Source organism: Chenopodium album, chromosome 17, assembly GCF_948465745.1.
Source record: "Chenopodium album chromosome 17, dcCheAlbu1.1, whole genome shotgun sequence".
Lineage (NCBI taxonomy): Eukaryota > Viridiplantae > Streptophyta > Magnoliopsida > Caryophyllales > Amaranthaceae > Chenopodium > Chenopodium album.
Genome location: NC_137850.1, coordinates 1531240 through 1556067, shown reverse-complemented (window position 1 = coordinate 1556067; position 24828 = coordinate 1531240). Strand labels below are relative to the sequence as shown.

General features: G+C 35.5%; 1 protein-coding gene across 1 annotated transcript; it reads right to left on the bottom strand.

Moving 5' to 3' along the window:
- LOC145589340 (MAP3K epsilon protein kinase 1-like) lies at window positions 1–23692 on the bottom strand. The gene is made up of 25 exons (XM_081645871.1): window positions 23504–23692; window positions 22809–22943; window positions 20908–20928; window positions 20199–20272; window positions 20002–20092; window positions 19842–19925; window positions 17900–18001; window positions 17632–17763; window positions 15432–15503; window positions 14528–14631; window positions 12970–13054; window positions 12152–12520; window positions 10480–10806; window positions 10353–10397; window positions 9696–9875; window positions 9491–9574; window positions 8391–8482; window positions 8005–8088; window positions 6352–6680; window positions 5866–6279; window positions 4532–4917; window positions 4195–4329; window positions 1901–2307; window positions 1116–1230; window positions 1–384 (listed from the first exon to the last, which is right to left on the bottom strand). Exons 1-25 carry the CDS (start codon window positions 23561–23563, stop codon window positions 202–204), a joined length of 4110 nt encoding a protein of 1369 aa, XP_081501997.1. The 5' UTR covers window positions 23564–23692; the 3' UTR covers window positions 1–201.
- Between the last annotated feature and the right edge of the window lie 1136 nt (window positions 23693–24828).

The window sequence follows — 24828 nt, the reverse complement described above, 5'->3', positions numbered from 1 at the left end:
GGACCAAAAATATAAAAGGAAATTATATCAATTAGCAAAAAGTTGATTTGGACAATGTTCTGAAGACATTCCACTCCACGAACCCCTCTTTGCCACAACAAATACATGATATTCAATTACAGAATCAGAGAGTCCATACACACAGAAGAATAATTACAGAGAAAACCTAAAATTGAATAAACATATTTCTAAATGATGAATTTACAAAACTGTATTTATATGAAGAGCCTTAAGTAACGAAGTTGCCATCTGTTTTACCAAGACTTGGCCACTGCCACCAGATCTCTGTCCATCTCTTCGCTCCTCAATTAAATTCTGGAGCTTCTGTGGAAGATCATTCTCCAGGATCAGTTGTTTTGGCCGAGGATGGTGCTCATAAACAGCCTGTAAAAAGTTTGCAAGACATGCAAAAGTCAGGAAAACAAAATAATCAATAGAACCCATCCTTTCTGTGGGTAATCCATAAAAAGATACTGGATACTACAAGCAACATTCCCCTAAAAATTGTAGGCAGTCATCTTGTGACAATATGCCCAGAAATGGCACCAAAGAAACACAAATGATACAAGGATCTTTGACATCACTTCGACACATTTATGAACAATAAGACATCAGCAGTAAATCGAAAATATATGTTCATTTGTACTATTGCATCATCAACGTAAAACGTTAAAGAGAATCCAGCCCTAGGCAAAGAAAGGGTTAAGATGATCCTGAGATGACAAAGAAGTCTCCTATATTGAACCATGATCTACTATGAAAGTTCACTAATATCACAACATTTTAAAAATGCAGAAAATCTGATGAGCCATTTTACTGTTTTAGATTAGTCCACATTATATAATAATACAGAAGTCAGAAGAATGCATATGGAGAGTATGTTACTCAAAATTCCTCCTGAATAAAGATGAAGAAAAGAGACAGTTGAAAGAATAAAGATGTAAATAACTAAATATGCAGGTCTTTGTAAATACCAGATTTTGAGACAATAAGGACTAACAGAAATCTATTGAAACTTCAAACGATTCCTTTTATATGAAACATCCACACTTAAATTTCAAGCATCAACATTTTAAATTTATATGTGTCTATAAAGCAGAGCTGAAAGTACCAACCTTAATTAACTTAAGCAAATTCAGCCGAGCTATAGCATCCTGGTGATCAAGCTTTCCAATAAGCAACGGTGTCAAGCCATTGACAGCTAATGTCGTGTTTATCCGGGGTGATTTCCTGCATTAGGTATGAAACAAATGGTAGTAAAAATATAAACACAATTACAAGAAAATACAGAACTCCAATTTCACATGCCTGCACATATAAATAATCAAAAATAATTCCCCAACTATAATATATAGCAAGACACAGCAATTGAGTCTCACATGAAGGGCTGATGTTTAGCTTAGATAGGGTTCCCTACCTTAAGTTGGATAATGGACTCTTCATAGTCCTCAGAAGTAACCACTCACAGTAAAATCGATAATTGCAGTGTGATATCTTACCCTTTTAAAATGACCACTTAAACACATAAAAGGGTTACTCTGCATGTTCACTTAAAAGTGGTCACTTATAAACTCGTAGAGTAACTTATGTATGGGTGAAAGATAAACTTATTGTGCACCTGTTACATGCAAGACCAATGCTCACTCATAAAGCTACATTTTAAGGCTACATTTTAAGGCTATACTCACTTTCTTGCACCACCACTTCCATTAAGAACTTAATTAAGTTTGAGTCCTTTAAAAGTGAACAAATATAAGACAAGCAGTTAAATAACTCGACTATGTAAAAAGCAATTTTTGAATCTGGCAGCTGCTAGCTTAAGATAGAAGCTATGAAAAACACTAATAAGAAGTTGTAGGTTAAAAAAGCATGATATAAGGATGAAGGTAGAATAGCATACGTAATTATTTTCAAGAAAGGCTCCAATATGTGCACAAAATGTTGTTCCGGGCACTTCTCAAAAAACTTGACCAACTTCTGAACTGCATCCTTCTTTAATAAAGCTTGTTCAACTTTCCTGTTGTCATTGTCATGTGCCAAACAAACAGCGATAGAATCTAAAGCTGTCACGGACCAAAGGTCATCATCAAGAAGACTTAAATATACATCCAATCCACCATGGGCTCTTAACTGTTCCCTCGAGTTACGTGATGCATGTGCCATATCACACAACAAAGGCAATGCACACTGTTTTAAGGGAGAATCTGACATGATGAAATTCATCAAGTGTGGGATTATTCCATTTTCAGCTGCTTGCTCCTGCCTTCTCTTATTTATCTTGCAGAGATTAAATAGAGCATTGAGGACCTACAGAGAAATGAACCAAGTCAGCAATCAAAAATATAGTCTGAAGCACTATGAAGATTGTCGAGGTAGCAGCAGAGGGGAGGAAATCCCAATATCAACAAGCCCAATACACCCCCTCTGTCAGTTTCTTGAAAAGCTATACTGATTTAGTTTGGAACTCACATCTTAACCTCATGAAAGAATACAACATGAATGAAGCTTTGTTATTACTAAAATAGAAGTTAACAAGCATTACTTGCTACTTTGCTAGTACTAGTACACAAACAAACCATATGACATTTGCTTGCTAGTACTAGTAAAATCAACCAGAAAAAGGCAGCCTAGGTGTAGCAAAGAAAAAACTAGATGCAAACTAGCCTATCACGTAACGATAAATACAACAACAAAGACACAGCCTTATTTCCAAAGATATGGGTCTGCTGCAGGAGCTGATAGTCTATCACATATTCACATATGGTCATCCACAATCTAATGCTAAATCACCTTGTAAGCCCACTTTCTATTTGTCCTTTTATATTCTCTCCATTCAATTAATATTTCATTTTCCTCGACTACGATTGATATTTCAGTTACCCCTATGTATCACATGCTCAAATCATCGTAACCTCCTGTATCTGGTTCTCAATATCTACAACTCCAACTTTCCACTGCTATAAACCTAATTCTATTCCTCAACGTGTTCCTCAACATCCATCTCAACATACTTTAAATTAGTTGGTACAACTGGGTGCACAATGCTCATGGTGCACCCAGTCAAAATAACATCTGCTCTTTGGTATCAAACTATACGTTCTTTGATTTTTAACTATATGTTTTATAATTTAAATTATTGTCAATACAACCCATGTTCAATTAATTTTTAGATAAATAAAACATGGACATGTGTTTTGGTTTGAACTACATGTTCTTTGGGCGTAAACTTGGGAGTATAGACACGTTCTTTGCATTTAAACATGTTCTTTGTTGCTTTTGGGGTTCATGTTCATTTATTGTAGTCTCTTTGTTCCATGAATTTAACCTTTATGTTAATTGGGTGCACAATACCTAAGTACACAAACCAATAATTGCTCAACATATGCATCTTTGCTACACTAATCTTATAAACGCAAACATTGTGACCCATACAATAATGCCGCTCTAATTGTCGTCCAGTATAATTTCTCTTTTAATCTTGAATATACACTACAACCATACGGTAACCCATTTCTCTGCTCTCACTTTGAGCAACCCAATCAATGTCTCCATTTGTTAGTAGAATCGATCCAAGCTACTTAACAAATTAACTACTAGGCAACTCTAACCAAGTTACCTTCTACTATCGCAACATCTTCCCTTGGCCTCCTTATACACTCCCTGTACTTTATTTTACTCTTACTAAGCTTGAAACCTATAGATTCTAGATTCATCAACATGTCTATAATTTGGCATTACCTCTGCCTCCACCTTTGTGAGATTCTAGATTCATCACCATGTCTATAACTTGAATTTAACTCTGCCTCCACCTTTGTGAGTTTACTACTTTACTAACTGCCGATGCCAAGGAGGGTTGCATTACATTCGCGACAACCAATGTAAATCTATGTCACTTCCATGAGCATGAACTGAGAATCTAATAAGATCCCAAATGACTACATCACTATATATTCCCTTAACTATTAATAATCAAAGCTAGTTAAAGTGTAGAATAAAGTCAAAGTGCTGCAAGTAAAAAAAAAAAAAAGAGGAAGTATGTTTTATCTACGAAGGAATAGAAGGTATAGAAATGTTCTCAAAGCTCAATGCGACATGGTAACTCATTGCACGAAGGAACCACATGACCAACAATAAACATGACAGAGCTACCACTAAAAAATATAATAGAGAAGGAGAGAGAGAGTTATTCCCAACCTCATGATGAATTTGGGAAATAAGGGGCCCTTCCTTCAGCTCCAAGTTAGGTATAAGATGTTTAATTGCTTCAGCCCTTTGAAGATTCTCCAGACAGTTAGGATCAGTCGATAGATGGTTAATACACTTAAGCAGCTGCAACAGAAAATATCAGCTTAATGTTAAAATTATTTTTCATCAACATTCAAATTGTGAAGTTAGATAATAGGTCAAATGAGCATGAGTAAAGATAAGAATCATTTCATTGTCAATTGGAATTTTATACTTAATTTGTTATATATAACAGATCAATAACAATCACAGGTAATATAAAAATACTAACAATCATAGGGTATACCTTCAAAAGAATATGGGGCTCAACCCTGTTGAACATATGAAATAGTCGGGTAAGCAAACTTTGACTACACATGTACGACTTCACTGTGGTATCTGCTTGAGCAAACTCAAGAAGGAGTTCTGCTACCTTCTCAAGATACTCCCTAGAAACATCAGCATTCATTGCAGAGACCATATGAGAAAGAAGCCCAGAAGATGTTGCACTCCCTGGTCTGGCATTTAAAACACCTGAACCTGAGAGTACACCTGATGCAGTCTGTGAAGCAAGCCCAGATGTAGAAGCAGCTCCATCATTAGAAGCTACTGACATGAGCTTCTTAACTGCTGCTTTATTTGACATTCTTGGTGTTTCAGAATTTCCATTTTCCCTACCACGTCCTGAGACCTCTGCACAGAAATAAATACAAAAAAATTCAAGCAGAAAGTGCATGAGTAATAAAGCTGGGTGTTCAAAGAAATAGTTACTGTAGACAGACACCATACTGTCTTGAGCATCTAAAATGCATGTCATGAAGTAATATGACTAATACTTTAGTTTCGTGGAGCAACATAATATGTATTGAGCAAGGGAAGTTAACTCAAACAAGACATCGCAGAACTATACTGCATCCTCACTTCTCAGCATTTGACTTTTAACCTCTTCAAATTCACGAAGAGAGAATTGATCAGGGTGTACTGCAAAGGCTGGGTTTCATACAGGTTTTATTCTTTAACCGAGCAAATTTAGGATGCGGTTTTGAAGTTAAAAAATATTAAAGGGCAACAAGAAGGTAAATACCCTAGCAAAACACATAATTGTGAAATAATGGAGCAATATGGGGATCAATAGAGCAGCCAGTACGAGTTGCTAAACAATAGTTTAACTCTGCATGCAAGTCACAACCAACCTCAGTAAGTGGCGTGTGACAAAATAACAGTCTTTTTAAAGACATAACATTGGTTTGTCTCCAAATGTTTGATGCTAAGGCAAGAGAAGTTTTTAAACAAATATTACACACCTAATTACTCAAAACTTAGTGAAACTCAGCCAAGCAACTCAATACCAGATTATCCTAACCAAATACAATCTGAATTGCCAATTTGCCACCTCATATAAAGCCCTACCTAATTCTCCCACCTTCATTCAAGATACAATAATTAATTCACTACAGATTGCTATAAAAATAGGAAAGCCTTCAATCAGTCTTTGAGATCCTCATCACATGTTGTCACACAGGAGTTTTAATTCATGACCTAAAAGTAAAGAAAAGAATTTTTGCTGAAACATACTACACCACCCACCCACCAACATACACAAGGAGGAAAGGGAGGGAGAAAAACAGATAGAGATGATACCTGCAAATTCTGCCATCAGGAAATCGAGTTCACCATTTGCCTTCTTATCATTAGATGCGTGCAACAAAGGAAGTATGCTTTCATGTCTCTCCATGCCTGCAAACTGGCGCACATCTAACTGACCGGAGAAATGCCGAGAAGGAGGTTCCTTTTCAAGCAAGCTAAGGAGAGGACGAACTTGGTCTTGTTGAGAAGAAACTGCATAGGGAAGCCCATTGGAACCACCTTCTACTTTTGGGGGCCTGTCTGTTGACGTTCTATTGGAAGAATTAGCAGCTCGCTGCTGTCTAAGATCAATTTCAGCTCGAGTAGCCTCTTTAACTACATTAACAAATTTATCCGCAGCATCAGCTGACCTGGAAGAGGCTGAGGATTCAACAATTGCATGACTTGATTGAGGTTTATCTGCATCAACTGAGAAATACTAGAATTCAGGTTGATGTACAACTCGCTTTTAAAAATGTGGAGCAAATGCATGTCACATACCAGTTGATGATGAGTGTTCAGCTGCACTGTGTCTGGCCCTGAGATCAACTGGATCTGATCCAGAATGATTTGCTTCAGTTAAACTAAAAACAGGGTGGCTAGGATCTAGCTGTCCAGAACGCGGCCTTTGAACTGAACCATCTGATGTTATTCCACTAACACCAGATATGGAAGCAAGTCGAGTCGCCTCATTCAAGCTATGGAGAGTATTGATAAGCCTCAGTAATATCCCATTTTTGGCAGCAATCCGGCAAAAATCATTTCTTGGTGTTGATCTCTGAAGTTTGAAAACCTGCCACATACCATCGATAGCCAGATGAACCATTTCCCTGAACAAAAGTAAATTTTTTAGATAAATATAAGCTTTATTAAAATAACAAGCAATAGCAACACATAGCAGGGAACATGCTACCCTGCAAGCAAAAACTTAATTCAATACAGCAAATCTTTCACCCCCTGCACAAAACAAAGTACGAAAAGAGGACAAGGTGTCCTCATAAAGTGACCAATAAATCAAACTACACATTAGCCCATTTCATTAATTTTCCCTGTAGAATAATTTGGAATTCCCTGCCACTTAAGGCCAAATAGAAGCTAACATAGTGACATTATCCCACAGCATAACACACGTGAGTGACGTGACACCTAGTAATGAAACATACGTCGATTTTGATCCAGCCACAACCCACAGAATAGCCATCGTGGAAACTCTTCATTTCATTGCATCTCTTTCTATGATCACTTACTAAAATAGCCATCGTGGAAACTCTTCATTTCATTGCATCTCTTTCTATGATCACTTACTAAAATTTACACATGCCATTTGTCTCCCTATAGCCACCTTCATTTGGAAAAATAATGCCCCATACAAAGTAAAAGCCTTTGCATGGACATCTTGTTTGGGATGGCAAAATACTAATGAGAAACTGCAGATTTGGCAAATATGAATCATCCACTAATATGTGTCATGTGTCAAGTTATTAAACATGGTACCATCTCTGTTCGCACAACAGGGTGGCTACATTTCTTTCAGGTGGGTTTTCCCAACTTCTGCCTTTGCTCCAAAGCTAGCGTCTAACATAAGTCATGGAAAAATAATTCTTGGAGATCAGCATGTTCGATTGTTCTTTCAATCATGTGGTTATCAAGAAGTGACATTACTATCTTTCTTTCACTTGGCTCTTCTCTAAAAGGTACTTTTTAAGGGTTGAGTTTTTTCATATGAAGTATGGATGGCACACTTATTTTCAGATTTACTATGTCGAATTATTGAGGTTTAGTTTACTGCTACGATTGCAACTTTTAATAATTTAAAAATAAAACTATACTTTAAATTCCTCTTCCCATTACAATAATACTAATTTCAAAACAACTGAAATTCTTAATCTTTGTTTTGCAGCAAATGAACCACGTGATCCAATGGTCTAGATTTTTGTTATTTATCAATCTAATTTGAAGTTAGAGATCACAAAATTCACATCAAGAGCTGGATGATCAGGCTCCTGCTCCTAGGGTTAGGAATAAAGACCCCAAGTGTGAAAGCTAACATCAAGCTTTCAATATAAACTAACCAAAAACAATATTGTGGAGATCTATAGGGAGATACTAGATCACTTCAAACAATAAAAGATTGTAGGTCAGGCAATCATTCACCTGTATTTAGCATAATCAGCTTCCAGAAATCCCACCAAAACTGGTATTCCCCGGCAAGCAATAAACATTTGAAGGGTCAAAGAGCTGCAGAGAGAATATCAACAGGGTCAAATACGACAAAACAAATTCCAGGAATGAAGTATTGGAAGTGACAGTAGTCTTCCTTCTCATGATGCCTACTATATTGAAGGTTCCACAGATTAAAATGCAACTTTTCTCATCGGTTATGTTTATTGTTATAATATTGCCCACTTCTAATTTATTTGACAAATACAGTGTTAACCAAATAAATAACAAATTATATATTGTAAAAGATAGTTTCAGGGACTCTAATGTCCTCCAATCAAACCAACAAAATTAAAGAACAAAAATACAGGAAATAAAACCTGGACTGGCAGAGCTGCTGCAGGAAATATGCTGCTTCCATACGAACTTCCCGAGGACGATCAGGAACGGCAAAACCCATCACAATAGGAATCTGTGACATATAACATCAAAAAACATTACTGCACCACAACCACACATTATTTGCCAAAAAAGATACAATTTATACATCAAAGGGTTCCAAGATAAAGACCTTAATACAGAAACCAAAAATTTATAATTTCAAATACTTGACATGTTTTCAGTCTGAATTTCTATCAGTTCTTTAGTTTCCACATTATTTAATGGGCATAGTTTTGTGTATTTACAACAATTGGTTAAAATGTATTTTATATATATATATATATATAAATATATATATATATATATATATATATATATATATATATATAATGCTTTCTTAGGTTGCCAGGGTCCTTAACTTAAGAGAACTAATGTCCCCCTCAGAATGTCTATATCCAAATTCTATCATCATTCAATTTGCCATAAATCCAAAGCCCAACTTTTCTTCCCACCCACCTAACAAATGAAGAGGGCAAAAGGTTGCAAAGAAGACTTGTTCCACACACATGTCCCTCTAAAATTTTTCACTAGCATGCTTATGAACAAAGATACTAGAACAGTTCCCAATTCCCACCACCTATATCCATCACTTTCTCCATGGAGTGAAAATAAGTTCATTCCAAGCTGTCAAAAATAGAAGAGAGTAACAGGCTATCAGCACACTCATTTATTGGTATAAATTAACACAGGAAAATGAAAAATAAATCCAGATAAGTGCTTTTTCCATTGTCCTATGATCTAGTACCTTCCATTAATGTTTTCATTTATGGGGCAGTAAGAATAACAATGATGCACAATAATATAAAAAAGCAGTTCAACAATGAATAAATAACCAATTATAAGATTGGTAATACTTCAATCAGGTTTAAACAACCGAAAATGACAGCCATAAAGTAATTAATTAGTATGAGTATATAAAATTCAGATAACCAGCACTCCAGCAGGGCCAAAATTTACACTTAAAATTATGTTCTCCAGTCACAAATTACAATCATTTGAGGAAAGAAGTATAGTACTTCACGAACAAAGAGGAACTCACCAAGCCAACATGACAAGCATTCTCCTGGAAATCAGTATTATCCTTGATTATTTGATTTATCACTTGTAGTACAGAGCAGATAACCTGCACTCATGTAAAGGATTTAAATTAAAAGTTATGCCTTGTTATATGTATATATATTCTAGAATGGACAAATGTTCAAAAGCTACCAAATGGAATATAGAGTTGTTACAATGTTACATACACGAGGTCGGGGAACTTCAAGCAATTCCATGAGAGGAAGCAACCCATGCTGCTTGACAAAAACAACCTTCTGCTCAGCACGCTGATTAAAGAATGTGATGAGCTTCTGACATGCATTCACGATCACATCCTCTGGTTCCTCAGGTCTTAGAGACGCAATTAATCTGCTGAACTCTACAGCCTGTCAAGAATAGATTATTGATAATTAGTTGATTTAGTTCAACCACTCAATAGACGAGGAACAATATTTTTGCGCATGTGAAAGAAAGCACTGGAGGTTTACAAGTAATAAGCAAAGACATGGAGGTTGCAGACAGCATAAGTGAAGATTTCATGTCATCAGAAAAAGCTTATTCATCCACAAAACATAATATACTTTTAATTCAAGTTATACCAAAGGAAACCTCGGGAATAAAGAACCCACTGAAATTGCCATAATACTCGAACAAAAACATTCGCAGAAATTAAATTATTTACGGCAGCACCATAATTAGAGAAAGATGTATTCTCACAAGTAAAGCATAAACTCATTTGAAGTTGTAAAGTTGACTTGAGTTAAAATAGTCAACATAGAGAAAGCGGTCAGCAATAGATTCCTCATAAAAACATTGGATGATAAGTTCACATCACAACTCAGGGTTCATAAAATAGTACATACCTGAAGAGGAAAAAGGTTTTCTCCAGGCATTTTGTCATCAAAAACCTGAGGAGCAAGTTTTTACAAGCATCAGATGCAACCTAGAAAAAAATGCAGAGAAAAAAAACCATCACTGTTACAAACATACCAGACTGCTATCTATATCAATCACATCCTCCTTCAACGCACGTATCATAACACGGAGTAAGTTACCTCCATTTGTTTGCCCCATTTCATTCTCCATCTGTTTCTGTGCAATAGCAGCCCTTAACCTAGTTGCCAAGTCATTCTTTCCAGACTCGGGTGCTGCACTGCTTGAGTTGACATGTGAATTGGAAGTAGAAGCAGACGTATCAGCTGACCGATCTTCTGTATTTTTGTCAAGTGGATGAAATAAATCCTCTAAAGATGCATCCCCAGGTGTGTCACTAAATTTACTGAGCTCATTCCCCGTAGATATGCCTTTTTTTGCAGCCTTCAAAACAAAATTAACTATTTGTAAAATTATTAACAAGTGTGAAAACTATTAATGCTTATCACTGAAATTCAATAAGAAAATTTCTGCTTTGGTGCCCTGAGGTATGGAAAAGTTCCACTTATAGACCTACGTTTTTCAAATTTCCACTTTGGTAACATTTTGTATACCACCAAGTATAAATTAAAAGACCACACACTAATGGCATTGAAATTTCCATTAAAAGAATATGGCTACACCAGATTCCCTTTGAAACATAATAATTAGCCTTAAAATTTTGCTAGTTTGGTGACCCAACGAAATCTTATACTAATTACAAGACTTTTATGGGTAATCCCACAAACTATTTATGCATTTTGGTGGATAAAAAAGATTTTATTTTGGCTTTATTAATTTTTTAAAATGATTGATCGTTAATTATAAAAAATAGAGCTTTTTGAAAATTTAAAAAAAAAAAAAAAAAAAAAAAAAAAAAAAAAATTATACCTATATACAGTTTTATGTTTAGTGTAGAAAAGGCAATACTTCAATAATCAATAAGTTGTTAAATTAAAAAAAAAAATTAATAAAAACAATAAAATAAAATAAAAGGGGATTATTTCAAAAGGTCGATATAAAAACATAATTAACACAATTTTTTCCTCATTACTATTTCAGTATGTAAACTTTAAATATCAATTCTTTATAACTCCATAAACATAAATATATTATCAAAGAAAATAATTATTAAATATGTGCCATGGAGCCCACGAAAATCAAATTGCAAAAATTAATATGGGAAAAAGGCAGTACTCCCTCCATTTTGGACCATAAATGAGTTTTTTAATGTAGAGGAATTAGTAGATTCAGTTTATATTATTAAAGAATGGGGCATGTGAGACTGTGAGAGTAGTAAAAGTTAGTGGGTCACAATGAGTATAGTAAATATAATTCTATAATCATGGCCCCTTACAATTTAAGGTCAATTATTTCAAAATGGCCAAAAGAGGGAAGTGTGTTAATTATTCTGAAACGGCCAAAAGAAGGGGAAGTGTGTCAATTATTCTATATCGGAAAGTATAATTTTTTGGAAAGATAAATACTTTGGGCACGTAATAATTTCTGATACATACAATCTAAGACATCAAATCTTTACGATAATATTTTGATCAAACTAAAAAAAAAATACGAAGTATCTTTCATAGGAAAAATTTGGCAATTAGCAATCTCCTAGAAGACAGAAAACATGAAAAGCCCTAAAAAAATATTTATAATTTTCAACCAAAAATTAAACTATACAACCATTAACAATGATCAAGAAGTGAAGTATCACATTAAACGATCAAAAAAAGTAAAAGAACTTCACCTTCTGAAGATTCTCATCTTGATTTCTTGTCCCAAAGCTGAATAAACTATTCATTTTATGTACAGTGCTTCCTTTCCCGTCAATTTTTCCAGATACACCATCCTTTCGCTTAGATTTGGGAGATCCCAGCTCACCATTGGTCAACACTTCATCAGGATCAACTGTATGCCTATCACTAAGCTTCTCTGACACGACACTTTCTACACTAAAAGTGGATTCAGCAATGGATTTATCATGAATAGCTAGTGTTGGAATCTGGTCTGCTGATAAATCTCCACAATATCCTATCCCGTCCTCAGACAGCCCTTGATCACCGTCAGCTTGACTTGCATCAGCATCATCATTCAGCAGGGCCTCCCTTCTGGCAACCTGCCATTTAAAATAACTATTTAAATAACAGAAAGAAAAATAGCAAAAAAGGGGAACCGGAGAAAAAGAGGATCTGCACTGCTCAAATGAAAATTGCAAAGAGCAGAATGGTAAAAGTCAACGAGCACCTATTTCAGGACAGGCCACCAGGAATTGGCCATTGATACTAAGTTCAGCCACTTATCCAAAAATTTTAAAACTACTGCCCAACAGAATAGATTTAACGCTGGGAGGCTACAGATTTTTTAAAAAACATTTGGCAGAAAAATATGTGGGAAAAAATCAAGGGAACCATAATGGTTAATTATATCAACACAAGTATAAATATCTGAAGCAACAAACAAAGTTGCATCAAAAATATAGGAACAAGCAACTTTAAGTTACAAATTTTATGTTTTTTTGCCTCAACCTAATTTTCACATAGCTTAGTCAGGAGCAGGAAAACTTACTTCTTTCACACATGGGCTTTCAGCTACACCATTTTCATCCCCATTAGACAATTCTGTTTCCATCAATGCATCTTCCTGTGTACTCCTGCAATAATGTAATAATAATTACTTTTATCCCTGGAAAACTACACTGAAAGTTCCAATCACAATGGAAGGGCCTGAGACCATGAGCAACTGGTCCTTTGAGACGTATGTTTCATCAAACTCGATTAGAGATAATAGTAACAACATGGAACACATAGAGGACATAATAAAGTGCACAGTTCATCAGAGGCTGAAGGAGTTGTAACTATGCAGGACTACCAAAACAATAATCAGAAGATGCATGGAATTATTAACCTATTCTCTGCAGCAAAGAATCATATAATAAAAGTGACACCTTGCTTCTCCGAGATAAGCAACAATTGAGCTAACAAATTGAAAAAATATACACAGATATTGTTCAGTGTTTTCAAATTTTAACCTAACCCATGTCTCCTTAAAAACCTCACAAGTCTCTTCGAAAATGTCTGCTGTCTTGTTAATGCTATGATAATATACAGTTTTGAACAAAAATAATCACTCTCCCTCACTTTTTCATAAAATATCATTGAGAAACAGTAATTGCCTGATATTCGAGCAGGGAGGAGCATCATGTGATCTATATGCAGTGTCAAATAGAAGAAAAAAATCCACAGTTTAAGCTTTTTTCTCCAGCCAATATGCAACATTATCCATCCAGTATTCCAGTATCTCAATGACGTAAAGAAAAGAGGAGACGGGAACAAGAATCACAAAGGTCTAGCGACACTCAATGGAATCTTTAAAGGTCATATGTCATATGTTGTGAGCCAAGTGTATGAGACTATAACCCAAAGGAAACTTCCAAAGCCTTGACCCCATAAAATTTTTTAGATGCCAAACTCATGAAATCTAAATCTCAAGCCTCAGGTTTTCCAAACAAACTCAGACTCTAATTGGTCTTCACTCATCTACAACATAACCACAAGTTCACAACGGATTTAACAAGTAGACATCCACCAGTCCCTTGCGTCCAACTCTTTTTAAGATAAAAATAAAAATTTATACAATATAAAATTAATAGACCTCTTTACAGAGCAAAGAAAGCATACAATCATGCAGTTCATCAATTAGCAAATATGCAGGGGAAAGCATCAGATAGCACAAACAGAGGAACAATGATTCCATAACACTTCCACTCCACTTGTCTTACTACATAGGGTCTTAGCCTCCCTATCTTTTCTTGATCAACATATTCACTATTCAGTCAAGACCCTCCACATAATTGAGTACAAATTTACAAGGGGCTGTATATTTCTAAATGTTGTGTTAAATATGGATCCCAATACATCAGCATATTTCTAAACTTACTTTCTTAAACCTTCTCTTGAGATCAAATAGATCCCATGCATATAAAGTTATCAACTATGTAAGCCTAGAAGAACCGGAAAATTGAAGAAAAGATTCCATGCATGTGAAACAAAGACTTCATAGCAATTAGAAGAATGTAATTTTTGATAGCATAACTGCAAAGAAATTAGCAAATAGGCAGCCGTACCTTATTGCATCACTTGCGGGAAGGGATGGCTGTAATGTACGCCTGTAGTTAAGTATCCAAGGGTGAGAAAGCAGCATTTTGGCATCAGGCCTTTGTCTGGCATCCTGAAATGAGCTAAAAATGTTCAGAGAGACTATTACACTAGATCCCCCACCCACCCATTGGAAATGCCTCATTTTCTTGTCAGTTTCAGTGGAATTATACATACAAACTTCACTAGATGAGCATGTAATAGGTTCTTATTAAAGATGATGGTTGCACACCTAAAACAATCAAGAAGAATTTTCTTCTCAAAGACATGTACATATATAGTATTTGTCAAGACTCAAGATTAAAAAGAAATAGCAATCCTTTTCTGGATTAAAAAATCTAAGAGAATGCATAGCAGCATTTCACACACTACGTAAATATACGTAGGTTATGTGATCATATATTCAGAATAAATCATGAAGTTATGTGGATATTGAGGAACGACGGAGACCACAAAGTTGCCTAAAAAAGATTGGCAAGTCATTAAGCTCCTAAAAATAAGATAGATTATTCAGCAATTAGCATTCTCTTTGGTTCTATATTCCAAAAATGTTTCTCATGATGAGATTTAATAATATAGTGTAACTAACATGTAATTTTTCTTCAGCAAAAACCTCTGTAAATGTAATCTACTTTCATTCTTATTTAATAAAAAGATCCTTTATCTTAAAAAGAACTATTCAGTACATTCACCAGAAAATATCTTGGATCTTTTCACTGCAATACATTTAGAAGCCAAGAATTGAAAATCAAACTATTGGCCTCACTAATCCCACTATTACAGCCATTGTGCACGAGTTCAATCAAACTATATCTAGGAAAATGTATGCCATTTCTATGACTAAAATACAATGAAAACTTCACAATTTCTTACCTTCTGGAAGCACAGTCGCAAAAAATCAGCCATATCAGCAGAAAGACCATCTGGAATTGGAGGATTCTCATCCTGATAAAAAGATGAAGAAATTCAAATTTAAGATGACACATAACAGCATTAAGTAACAAAGACTCCTGACATTATGATCTACCAGCTTCAAATATGTGGATTTAACATCATATCATACAATAACTTGTAAAAAAGCAGAAATTGTCCGGATCTATGAAATGTGTACTCAAGACATATTTCCCTTAACTATTCTTTGTAAATGGTTGACACCCCCTCGGTATATAATTCTTTATTACATACTAAAAAACATGCTAATAAGACGAGCAGAAATTGAATTTTAACTTTTGTGAAACTATTCATTAGTATGTGATGCTTTCATGTCAGAACTACAAGATCCATATTAAAGATCATAGAGCTGTAATGGTACTGTAGTACACAAAATCCATAGTGGTGCCTGTAAAACTAACATTAGCTGTGGGAGAGAAAGCTTAAAGCCTCTTGGAAAAAAATAAATTTAAACAAGTTTTATCTCCTAGATGCTCCTTCACTCTCCTTTGTTTATTAGGGATGTCCTCTCGAAGTCAAAGAGAGAAAAAAATGGTACAAAAGGGCAACAGTGACCAGTCCAATCACTCAATTGTCACTACAGAAATTTAGTGACTAGCACTTCTCTTCACATGACAAAATTTTAATTTACCTTCTCTTCAGAATAAAACAGGAAAGAGTATAAATGAAGGTATCAAAAGTCAATCACTTAATTTTTACAAATTTGTCAAAAAATATGTTCGTAAGAAAGCATAGGTACCACATGGAAAGCCCCTAATTCACTAGACACAAACCATGTGATACATGAGAAAGCATAGGTACCACATGGAAACCCCCTTATATATGAAAAAATGCGAGTATTTATTATGCACTAATTTTTTTTCTATGTTACGTTACATTGTATTTGCTATGTTTAACTAGGTAATGATAGAAACTTTATGGTTTCAAACAATTAGTCAAAAATTTAAGTTTGGCTCAAATTATCATATTCAAACTTTAACAGTAAAAATCCTGGGTAGTGCTGGGCCACACTTGCTAAAAAAAAAAAGGAAATTTTGCTAATAACACCACTAAAAAGCTGAAAAACTGATTATAACACCACCCAAAAAAAACTTTAATTATAACACCACAAAAAAAAATCAAAATTTGCTTTCACCACCACTTAACGGATTCTTGGATGGAATCCGTTACTGGGACCCCTTAATAGACACGTGTCACATCTCAATTGGTTTTAAAAATAAAAAAAAAATAAAAAAACCTCAAACCCAACCCAGCCACAACTCACCACCAGGCTTCCTATGCCGCACCACCACCGGCCAGCCTCACTGTCGTCAGCCCAACCACAGAAACATCACCACCATCGCCGCCCTCCTTTTCCCTACCCAGACCGTAGTCGAACTCCTCTCCCCCTACCAGCACCGTCGCCGAAACCCCATTCCCTCTCCCCGGAAACCACCCAACGTACAAACAATCACGAATTCCACCACTTTGGGGTTCGAAGGTCGATTTCGGCCTTACCCTCCGCCCTCAAAACGGCCGAAAAGGATGAAATCGACCTTCGAAGTCCCAGAAACTTCGATTTCTCGGTGAAGGTTGGGTTGTTTTCGGGGAGGGGGAGAATGGGTTGGGTGGTTTGAATGGGTAGGGATGGTTTTCGGGGAGGAGGGGGAAGGCCAGGGGAGTCGCCAGTTAAAGAGGTGGTGGTTGGGCTGAATTCGGCGGTCAAGGTGGGGGCAGGCGATGCCGGCGGCGGGGGTTACGGTGTCGGTGGTGGGGCTGGGCTGGGGTTAGCCGGTTAAGGTTTTTTAATTTTTTTTTATTTTTTTAACCAATAGCCTATTGACACGTGTGTGTTAGGGTCCCACTAACGGGGTCCATCCAAGAATCCGTTAAGTGGGTGGTGAAATCAAATTTCGGTGTTATTTTGTGGTGTTATAATTAAAGTTTTTTTTTTGGAGGTGTTATAATCAATTTTTCAGATTTTTTGTGGTGTTATTTTGCAAAATTTCCAAAAAAAAATGGAAAAGCTGCCACACAACATGATCCCGCAAATAAAAATTATATGGAACTAACAAAACAGCTTCCCAGTCACAGCATGTATAACTTGACTACAACAGTAACAGTATAGTGCAGATTACCAAACCTGAACAATACGGAAGAGAGCAGGCATAGGTTGCAGGTCATAATAAGGTGGTACACATGTAAGAAGTTCGATCACAGTACATCCAACACTCCAGATGTCTGATGCAGCACAAACTCCTGACATTTCAATCACCTGAAAGGAGCTACAAATATCAGAAATATCACAAAAATATAATTTGAAAAGCAGGCAGAAAATTCATATAAGCAAATTGCTAACAATTTCACTACCAGCTGCGTCATAAGGAACAAGAAGGAATGCTAAAAATTACCTCAGGAGCCATCCAATAAGGCGTTCCAACAACAGAATGTGTATTGACATCTGCCTCTGTTAACTTCGTGGCCACCCCAAAATCAGCAAGTTTGACTAAACCCTGTAAGATTAACAGTCAAATTATAGAGCTGTTCTGATAGAACAACTGAAAGCATATAGCAAAGAACAAAGACAAAAAAAAAAAAAAAAAAAAAAAAACAAATCAATGAAACAAACTTGGGCTGACAGGTACCTAGTTCACTCAAACTACCAGGGCTTTTCACAACTAAGCGCAGACATTTGGTCTAATTTGGATATAGGCGAATAGCATTTACACCAGGTGCCAACCAAAGTCACCTAAATCGCGCAAGACCCTCTGGGATTTGACTTCCTGGTTGCCACCATGGGTCTCCAAGACAAAATTTGGTACTTAACACCTGGCAACCCAATCTTCTAAGGATGATAACAGCACAAACGGACTCTTAGATTATGGTAAACACTCTGTCACACTCCCTTTCTCTTGTTATCTAAATTCGTTTTATATCAAGGCTTTGCTGATGTCGGGGGCCCTTGTAGTATTGACTTAATACCATGGAGTTATACAAGCAAAACATATTGGCAAGCTCAAAACACAGAGTCCAAGAGTTACTACTTAGATACATTGACAAGCCCGGGAAACGCCATTAACAACAACAACATAAACTTTGCGTCAAAAAGAAGGGGGAAAAAACATAAACCCTCACTACACTTCTGGCACCATCTCACATACCCAGCTCACATGAAAGCAACTATTATTACCTAAGTAACACATAAGATAGCATCTGAATGAGACACTCAATAAATCCCAAGAAAGGCATGTCGTGAAAGCTCCTCCATACTAGATTTTATTTTTTATTTTACCTACACAAACCTGGTTGCCTAAAGCCAATAACAGAACTTTGACCTTGCAAATTTTCTTACAATAAACTCCGAACAAATACAAAATCAAATGCAAATGAGAAAACCTAGGAAACAACAAGAATATATGCAACTAACACTTCCATCTATTTGAAAGTAATGGCCCAACTGACCATGTAGTTAGTAGAATCATATTTCTTCTTTTCAGAGCATCCTTAGAAGAAAATTTTCCTTTTGAAGCTTCCATGCTAAGAAAACACTCCAGGAAAAACCTTTGATTTCCGTATAGCCTTTCCTGGATCCAAAGCTTATCTGAGTTTCCAGCCTTGACTCCATTTCGATATAAAATATCATAATGAAGAACTGATGACTAAACAACCTAGTCTACAACAAGTCCTTTTCAAAAAAATTACTAAATTACTCCTGAATATCATATTCAGAATGTTTTCTTGCTAATCCTCTGTCACAAACAATACCAGCCAATTCAAGTACTCAACAATGTAGAAAAACCACATCAATCACCCAATTAACCATATAAATCCAAGCACTACCAGCCAGCTCAAGTACTCAACAATGAAAGTTATGAAACCGCCTCAATCACCCAATTAACCATATAGATCCAAGCACCTATACAAATTCTAAATCTAATAAATTAAGAATTGAAAAGGCCAGAATAAAATTTCACGGTCATGAGAACACATATAATATTAGAGACGATGGAATAAGCCCAGGTAGAGCCAGGAGGCTCTTCAATCATTCATTTTCAAAACTCAATCTTTATTTAGAAAAAAATTCCAAAACTCCATGCCTAGAAATCAAGGGCAACAGAAAGGTAGAATAGAGCCAAAAATAATAAGAGGCTAAACGATGTGGTATAAGGAGTAATAAAATATAAAAATTGATTTGCTCTTCTTTAACAACGGTAAAATAGGAACCAGTAGGAGGGGGTTTTAGGAAACAAACACATTCCTCACAGTCAATATGAATCAAGTCACGCATTCCAAAGATTTCAAGACAACTGTATCACAATTGCTACAAAATTAATGAAATACAAACTAGTCTACCTCTTTTGTAGTAAGTATATTGGCACCCTTGATGTCGCGATGTATAACTCCTTGTTCATGGAGGTAGACAAGGCCTTCTAAAACCTAACCAGAAGTATTGATAGATAAGCACAAGCAATTGAATAAACAATAAAATAGATGATGTGGTGAAAAGGAAGACCTGAGCAATGTAATGAGCAACTAGCTGTTCAGGAAACGGCCCAAACTTGTTTGGCTTAATAATATTTGCAAGTGATCCATTTTCAACATATCTGTAAAAATAGGATTTGGCAACTAAATATGAGTTATTTACTCAGATGCATACACCGTCCGCAATCTCTGCATCAAGTCAATCAAGCTTTAAAAAGAATCACTTACTCAAGTATAATGTGAAGGTGGCTTTTCGTCTTTAAGGATCCTAGATATTTTACAATATTTTTGTGGTTAAGGTTCTGCAAAACAAACAATATGCTCAGAAAGTGTACGCATAATGCAGAATACACAGAGGTTTGCACACAAGCATCAGTTTACATAAAAGCAGCAGCATTACACCAAAAGGCAGCAATCACTCTAAAGAAAGAAATTCCGTTAACAAGTTGCCAGCAAAGAGACACCGCACATGCAAGCAAGTCTGTATGAATGTGTGAACACACAAGCATGCATGAGTGTCATTTAAATCAACAAAATAAACTGATGAGCTGTTACACAACATTCATGCCACTCAGTGGATGCTGATGTACAGTTCTCAGCATCAGGATGCTGAAAACTGACTGTAAGTTTATGAAGCAACAACATTTCTCAAAAAATACTTTAAAATACTAGTTTAGCAGAAATGCATAGATATTGGTTTGCTTTAGGGTGCTTTCTATATCATACTATCCTCCACTTATCTTATAGTATATCAAGCAATCACTACCTAATTGAAACACATTTCCACATGCAGGCAGAAGAGTTCTCATTTCTCAATAGAGATGCAAAGCAAATTGTAATAAACTCATGTTCAATTAAAAAAACATTACAAGAATAATATTGTAACAGTTGTGCAGATAGCTTATAAGAATTCAAATTCTGCAAAGACGAAAATTACCTTGAGAAGGTCAATTTCTTGCTGTAAATATGCATTCCACGCGCCAAGCCAATTTGTATAATTGCAAAATAAGCCAAAGGTAAGTCTTATTTGAATAAGAGAAGGAACAAAGGCAATATGATATGATGGATCGAGGGTGAGGGAATGCAAGAAATAAGCTTAAACTTTCCAATATATGACCTTCCATACATAATAACTGAAACATTTCAAAATATACAAGTTAAACAATAAGAAGTAATAAATAAACATAATAATATAAAATAATACAAGGCTAACCATATATATCAAGAATAAATCGTAATAAATCATTTGTCAAGTTTCAGGCCTTTTAGGGGGGTAATCATCACTCAGCCACGTTAACCACCAATTATATAATACTTTCTCCATTTATAGTTGACACGTATTTTATTTTTGGGAAAATTATTATCTGTTCACATTTGTATCTTGGGTACACTTTCTATTGTGAAATGTCATTAAACCTTCAATTTTCTTTTCTCTCCTCCCAATAGCACCTTTTCTCTCCTCTCTCCTCCAAACTTCACTATACTGTCTATCCTCTCCCTCCATAACCAAAGCACCATCTCACTTTCTCTCTCCTCCCTCAAAACCACCAACATTATATTCTCAAACCACATGCATTCATCCACCATTGCCACCTAGCTTCTACATGGCCTCCACCCCTTTGCATATGAGATCAAGAAAAAATAGAGCAAAGACCCGAAGAAAATAAAAGTCATCCTCAAGTGTTTGAGCGAAGCCCCAATCAATTGAATATTTTGCCAGAAAATTCTCCATTGAAGAGTGAGAAAATTAAGAATTTTATTTCTAAATTTGGTTTGGAGAATTGAGGGAGATGTTAGATCGAATACTTTGTGAGTTTCCTTTCGCCGAAGGTTGTAATTGGGTAAAGGGTTGAAGAAGACGGTTCTAATTGCAAAGGTCATGGTGGTCGTTGAGTGGAGCAAAGGTATAGGTGTTGGTGGCTGGTTATATTTGTAGTTAGAAGGGTGATTGAAGGGGGTGTCAATAAAGAGGAGGGTGGGTAGCTTTTTTATATTAGAGGTAAAATTGTATTTTCTCCTTCTCTCAACCCTCTCCTTAATTTGTACCCAATTGTGTCAACTTAAAAAATAAATATATAAACACTAACATAATTCTTTGTAAAAAAAAAGCCACCATTATTAGTTCTTGAAAAAGCACACCATAGTACACCAAACTCTAGCCAAGAAACAACTTAGATTTACGTAATCTTTATTTAAAGTTATTCTTCAATTGTCAGTCCACTCAAACTTCTCATCCACACAACGAAATCATACTGCACCAGATAAGACTCTAACAGAATAGCACTACCAGAAGCACCAGATAATAAAATTAACCTCTTCCACTCTACTCAACTCTTAAGGTATTTTTTAAGCCCTTTAACAAGTGTTGATCATCAAACAAAGGCCTAATAAAGAAGCTTGCCAAGAATAGAAAACTCGGAATTCGTCCTTAGTGACATCAGCTTACTCAATTTAATTTCCCAAGACGAGGATTTAACAATCCCATGGAGGGGCAAAGGAGCATATGTACCAAAACAGTAACTTTACATTTTGACACGTGAAAATACCAAGTACTATTAACTGTCTGAAGGTATAAAACTAAGTCTACTGTTCCCTTTACATAATTAAGAGCATGAATTTGGTTTCATAGAAAAAAGATCAAGGTCACAAATTTTGACTAAGGCTACATCTAAGATACAAACAACAGCACTTGCATCCGTAAAAATTGGAGTATTAAAGTCTAAAGCAATGAGAGGGAAACACAAAGCAAAGAGATATGTCCTCACACATCGATTCCATCATATCATTAAAGTAAAAATTTAAGCGGTAAAGGGAGATAGCCAAGAAAAAAGAACAGACCATAATAATATTGAGATCCTCCTGAGCTATATTTTCCAAAGAAACCTGCTTAATAGCCACAAAATCTCCATTCTCCAAATCCAAACCCTTGTATACTCGACCATAGGCTCCTTTTCCAATCTCATCTCCAAGCATCTGCGTATCAAGCACAGTCACAGCGGATAATAATCAAACGTAGGCAGAGGCGCACAGCCCTCGTCTTTCATTAAAATTCACAATCCAAATCAAACCCAAGAAGATTCCATACCAATTAATTCAATCAAATTTAACTAATATTCAGCATATACCAAAAACCTAATCTTTGATAATCTTACTACATTTCTCAGTTCCTTCAAACAAAGCACAACAACTACAGCATACAAATAGCACCAAACTAATAAATAAACACCGAAAACCGGCAAAATCACAACCTCGTCTTACGTAATCAAGAAAACAATTTACATTTTTACTACATTTCATATCCAAAGTTCAAACTAATTACTCAAAGCGCAAAAATTAAACAATTTCGACAATTAAACACTAAAACACACAAATTTAGCTTCATATCAAATTCAATATCAAAATTCCAAGCAAAAAAAGCCAAAATTCACTTTTCACAAATTAAAAAGCATAGAAACCACAATTAATCAGCAAAAATCCCCAAAACTAAAAAAGCAATTAATTAATCAAAAAATAGAAGAAAAGCATGGACTTACATATTTATTATCAAGGGTTTTGGATTTATGAAAATGCGAAGAAGTCATTTGACGAGACATTGTCGAAAATTGCGAAGTCGAATTAGGGTTTATACTATGAATCCATATTCAGGCGAGTCGGAAAAAGCTGATCGCCGGAGAAAATGCGGGAGAAGAGGAGAGAGAAAAGTTAGGGGTGGAATTTAGCTGTAAAGTTATTAATATATAATTAAGGATTTAATTTAATTTAGCAAATCATATAATATAATTATGATTATATGAATAATATGGTTGTGATAATAATATAAGGTGGGGACAGTCCAATGTAATACAAATGGAAATGGGAAAATAAGTGATGTGATATTCTTCCCGGACGATGGATTACAGCCGGGCGACAACCTGTGATTGGAAAATGGAATATCTTCATTTTCTTAGGGTTGTATTTTGATCTTTATCTAGATGATTATGTTTAGGTAAAGTTTTAATCTCTTATTCACTTGGAGCTAAAAGTTTCGGATAAACCTGATTAATGGGCAGGTTGGGCTAAATTCATGTCGGACAAAGTCATAAAAATTATGTCTGTGTCTTGGGTCGGGTCGGGTCAAACCTAGCTTTGGGCCAAAAATCCATGCCCAGACCCATCCAAAATGGCTGGGTCGTGCGGGCTTATTGACCGAGCCACAAGATGAACTAAAATAGCATAAAAACGTATTCCCAAGCCCGCCCAAAAAAATTAAAATTGAAAAAACTGCCCAAAGCCGGCCCAAATTTGGTCGGGTCGGTCATGATCAGCACTAGTTCCGGGTTGTGTTCATGTCTTGTCAAGTCATTTTATGCTAGCTTAATTTCAGTTCAGTTCAGTTCCTAATTTCCTTCTGTAAATAATTCATTTCAACTCAATTCAGTTCAGTTCAGTTCAGTTCAGCTCCAATTAGATCAGATCAACTCAATTCAGTAAATCAAAACAAGCCCTTAGTCATAACTTTAGTTATAAGACTTATAACTCTAAAGTTACATATTTCTCATACACGACTTAAGTTGCAAATCCTTTAAATTACAAATAATTTATTACACTACTGACATAACAATGGTACAAATTAGTTGAAATATAATACAACCTTCTAATTCTTTTATCTATATTTTGTTTTTTGGGAACGGGTCTTTTATCCAGATTTTTGTAGTCTAAACTTTCTCTATTGCTTAAAGGAAAATTTGTTAATTACTACCTCATAAAGAGGGTCTTTGTGAATTACTACCCTAAAAAAAGTTGATAATTACTACCCTTAAAACTAATTGATTCTGGTAACTACTACTACCTTTTTTCCTAATCAACCTACTTAATTTCT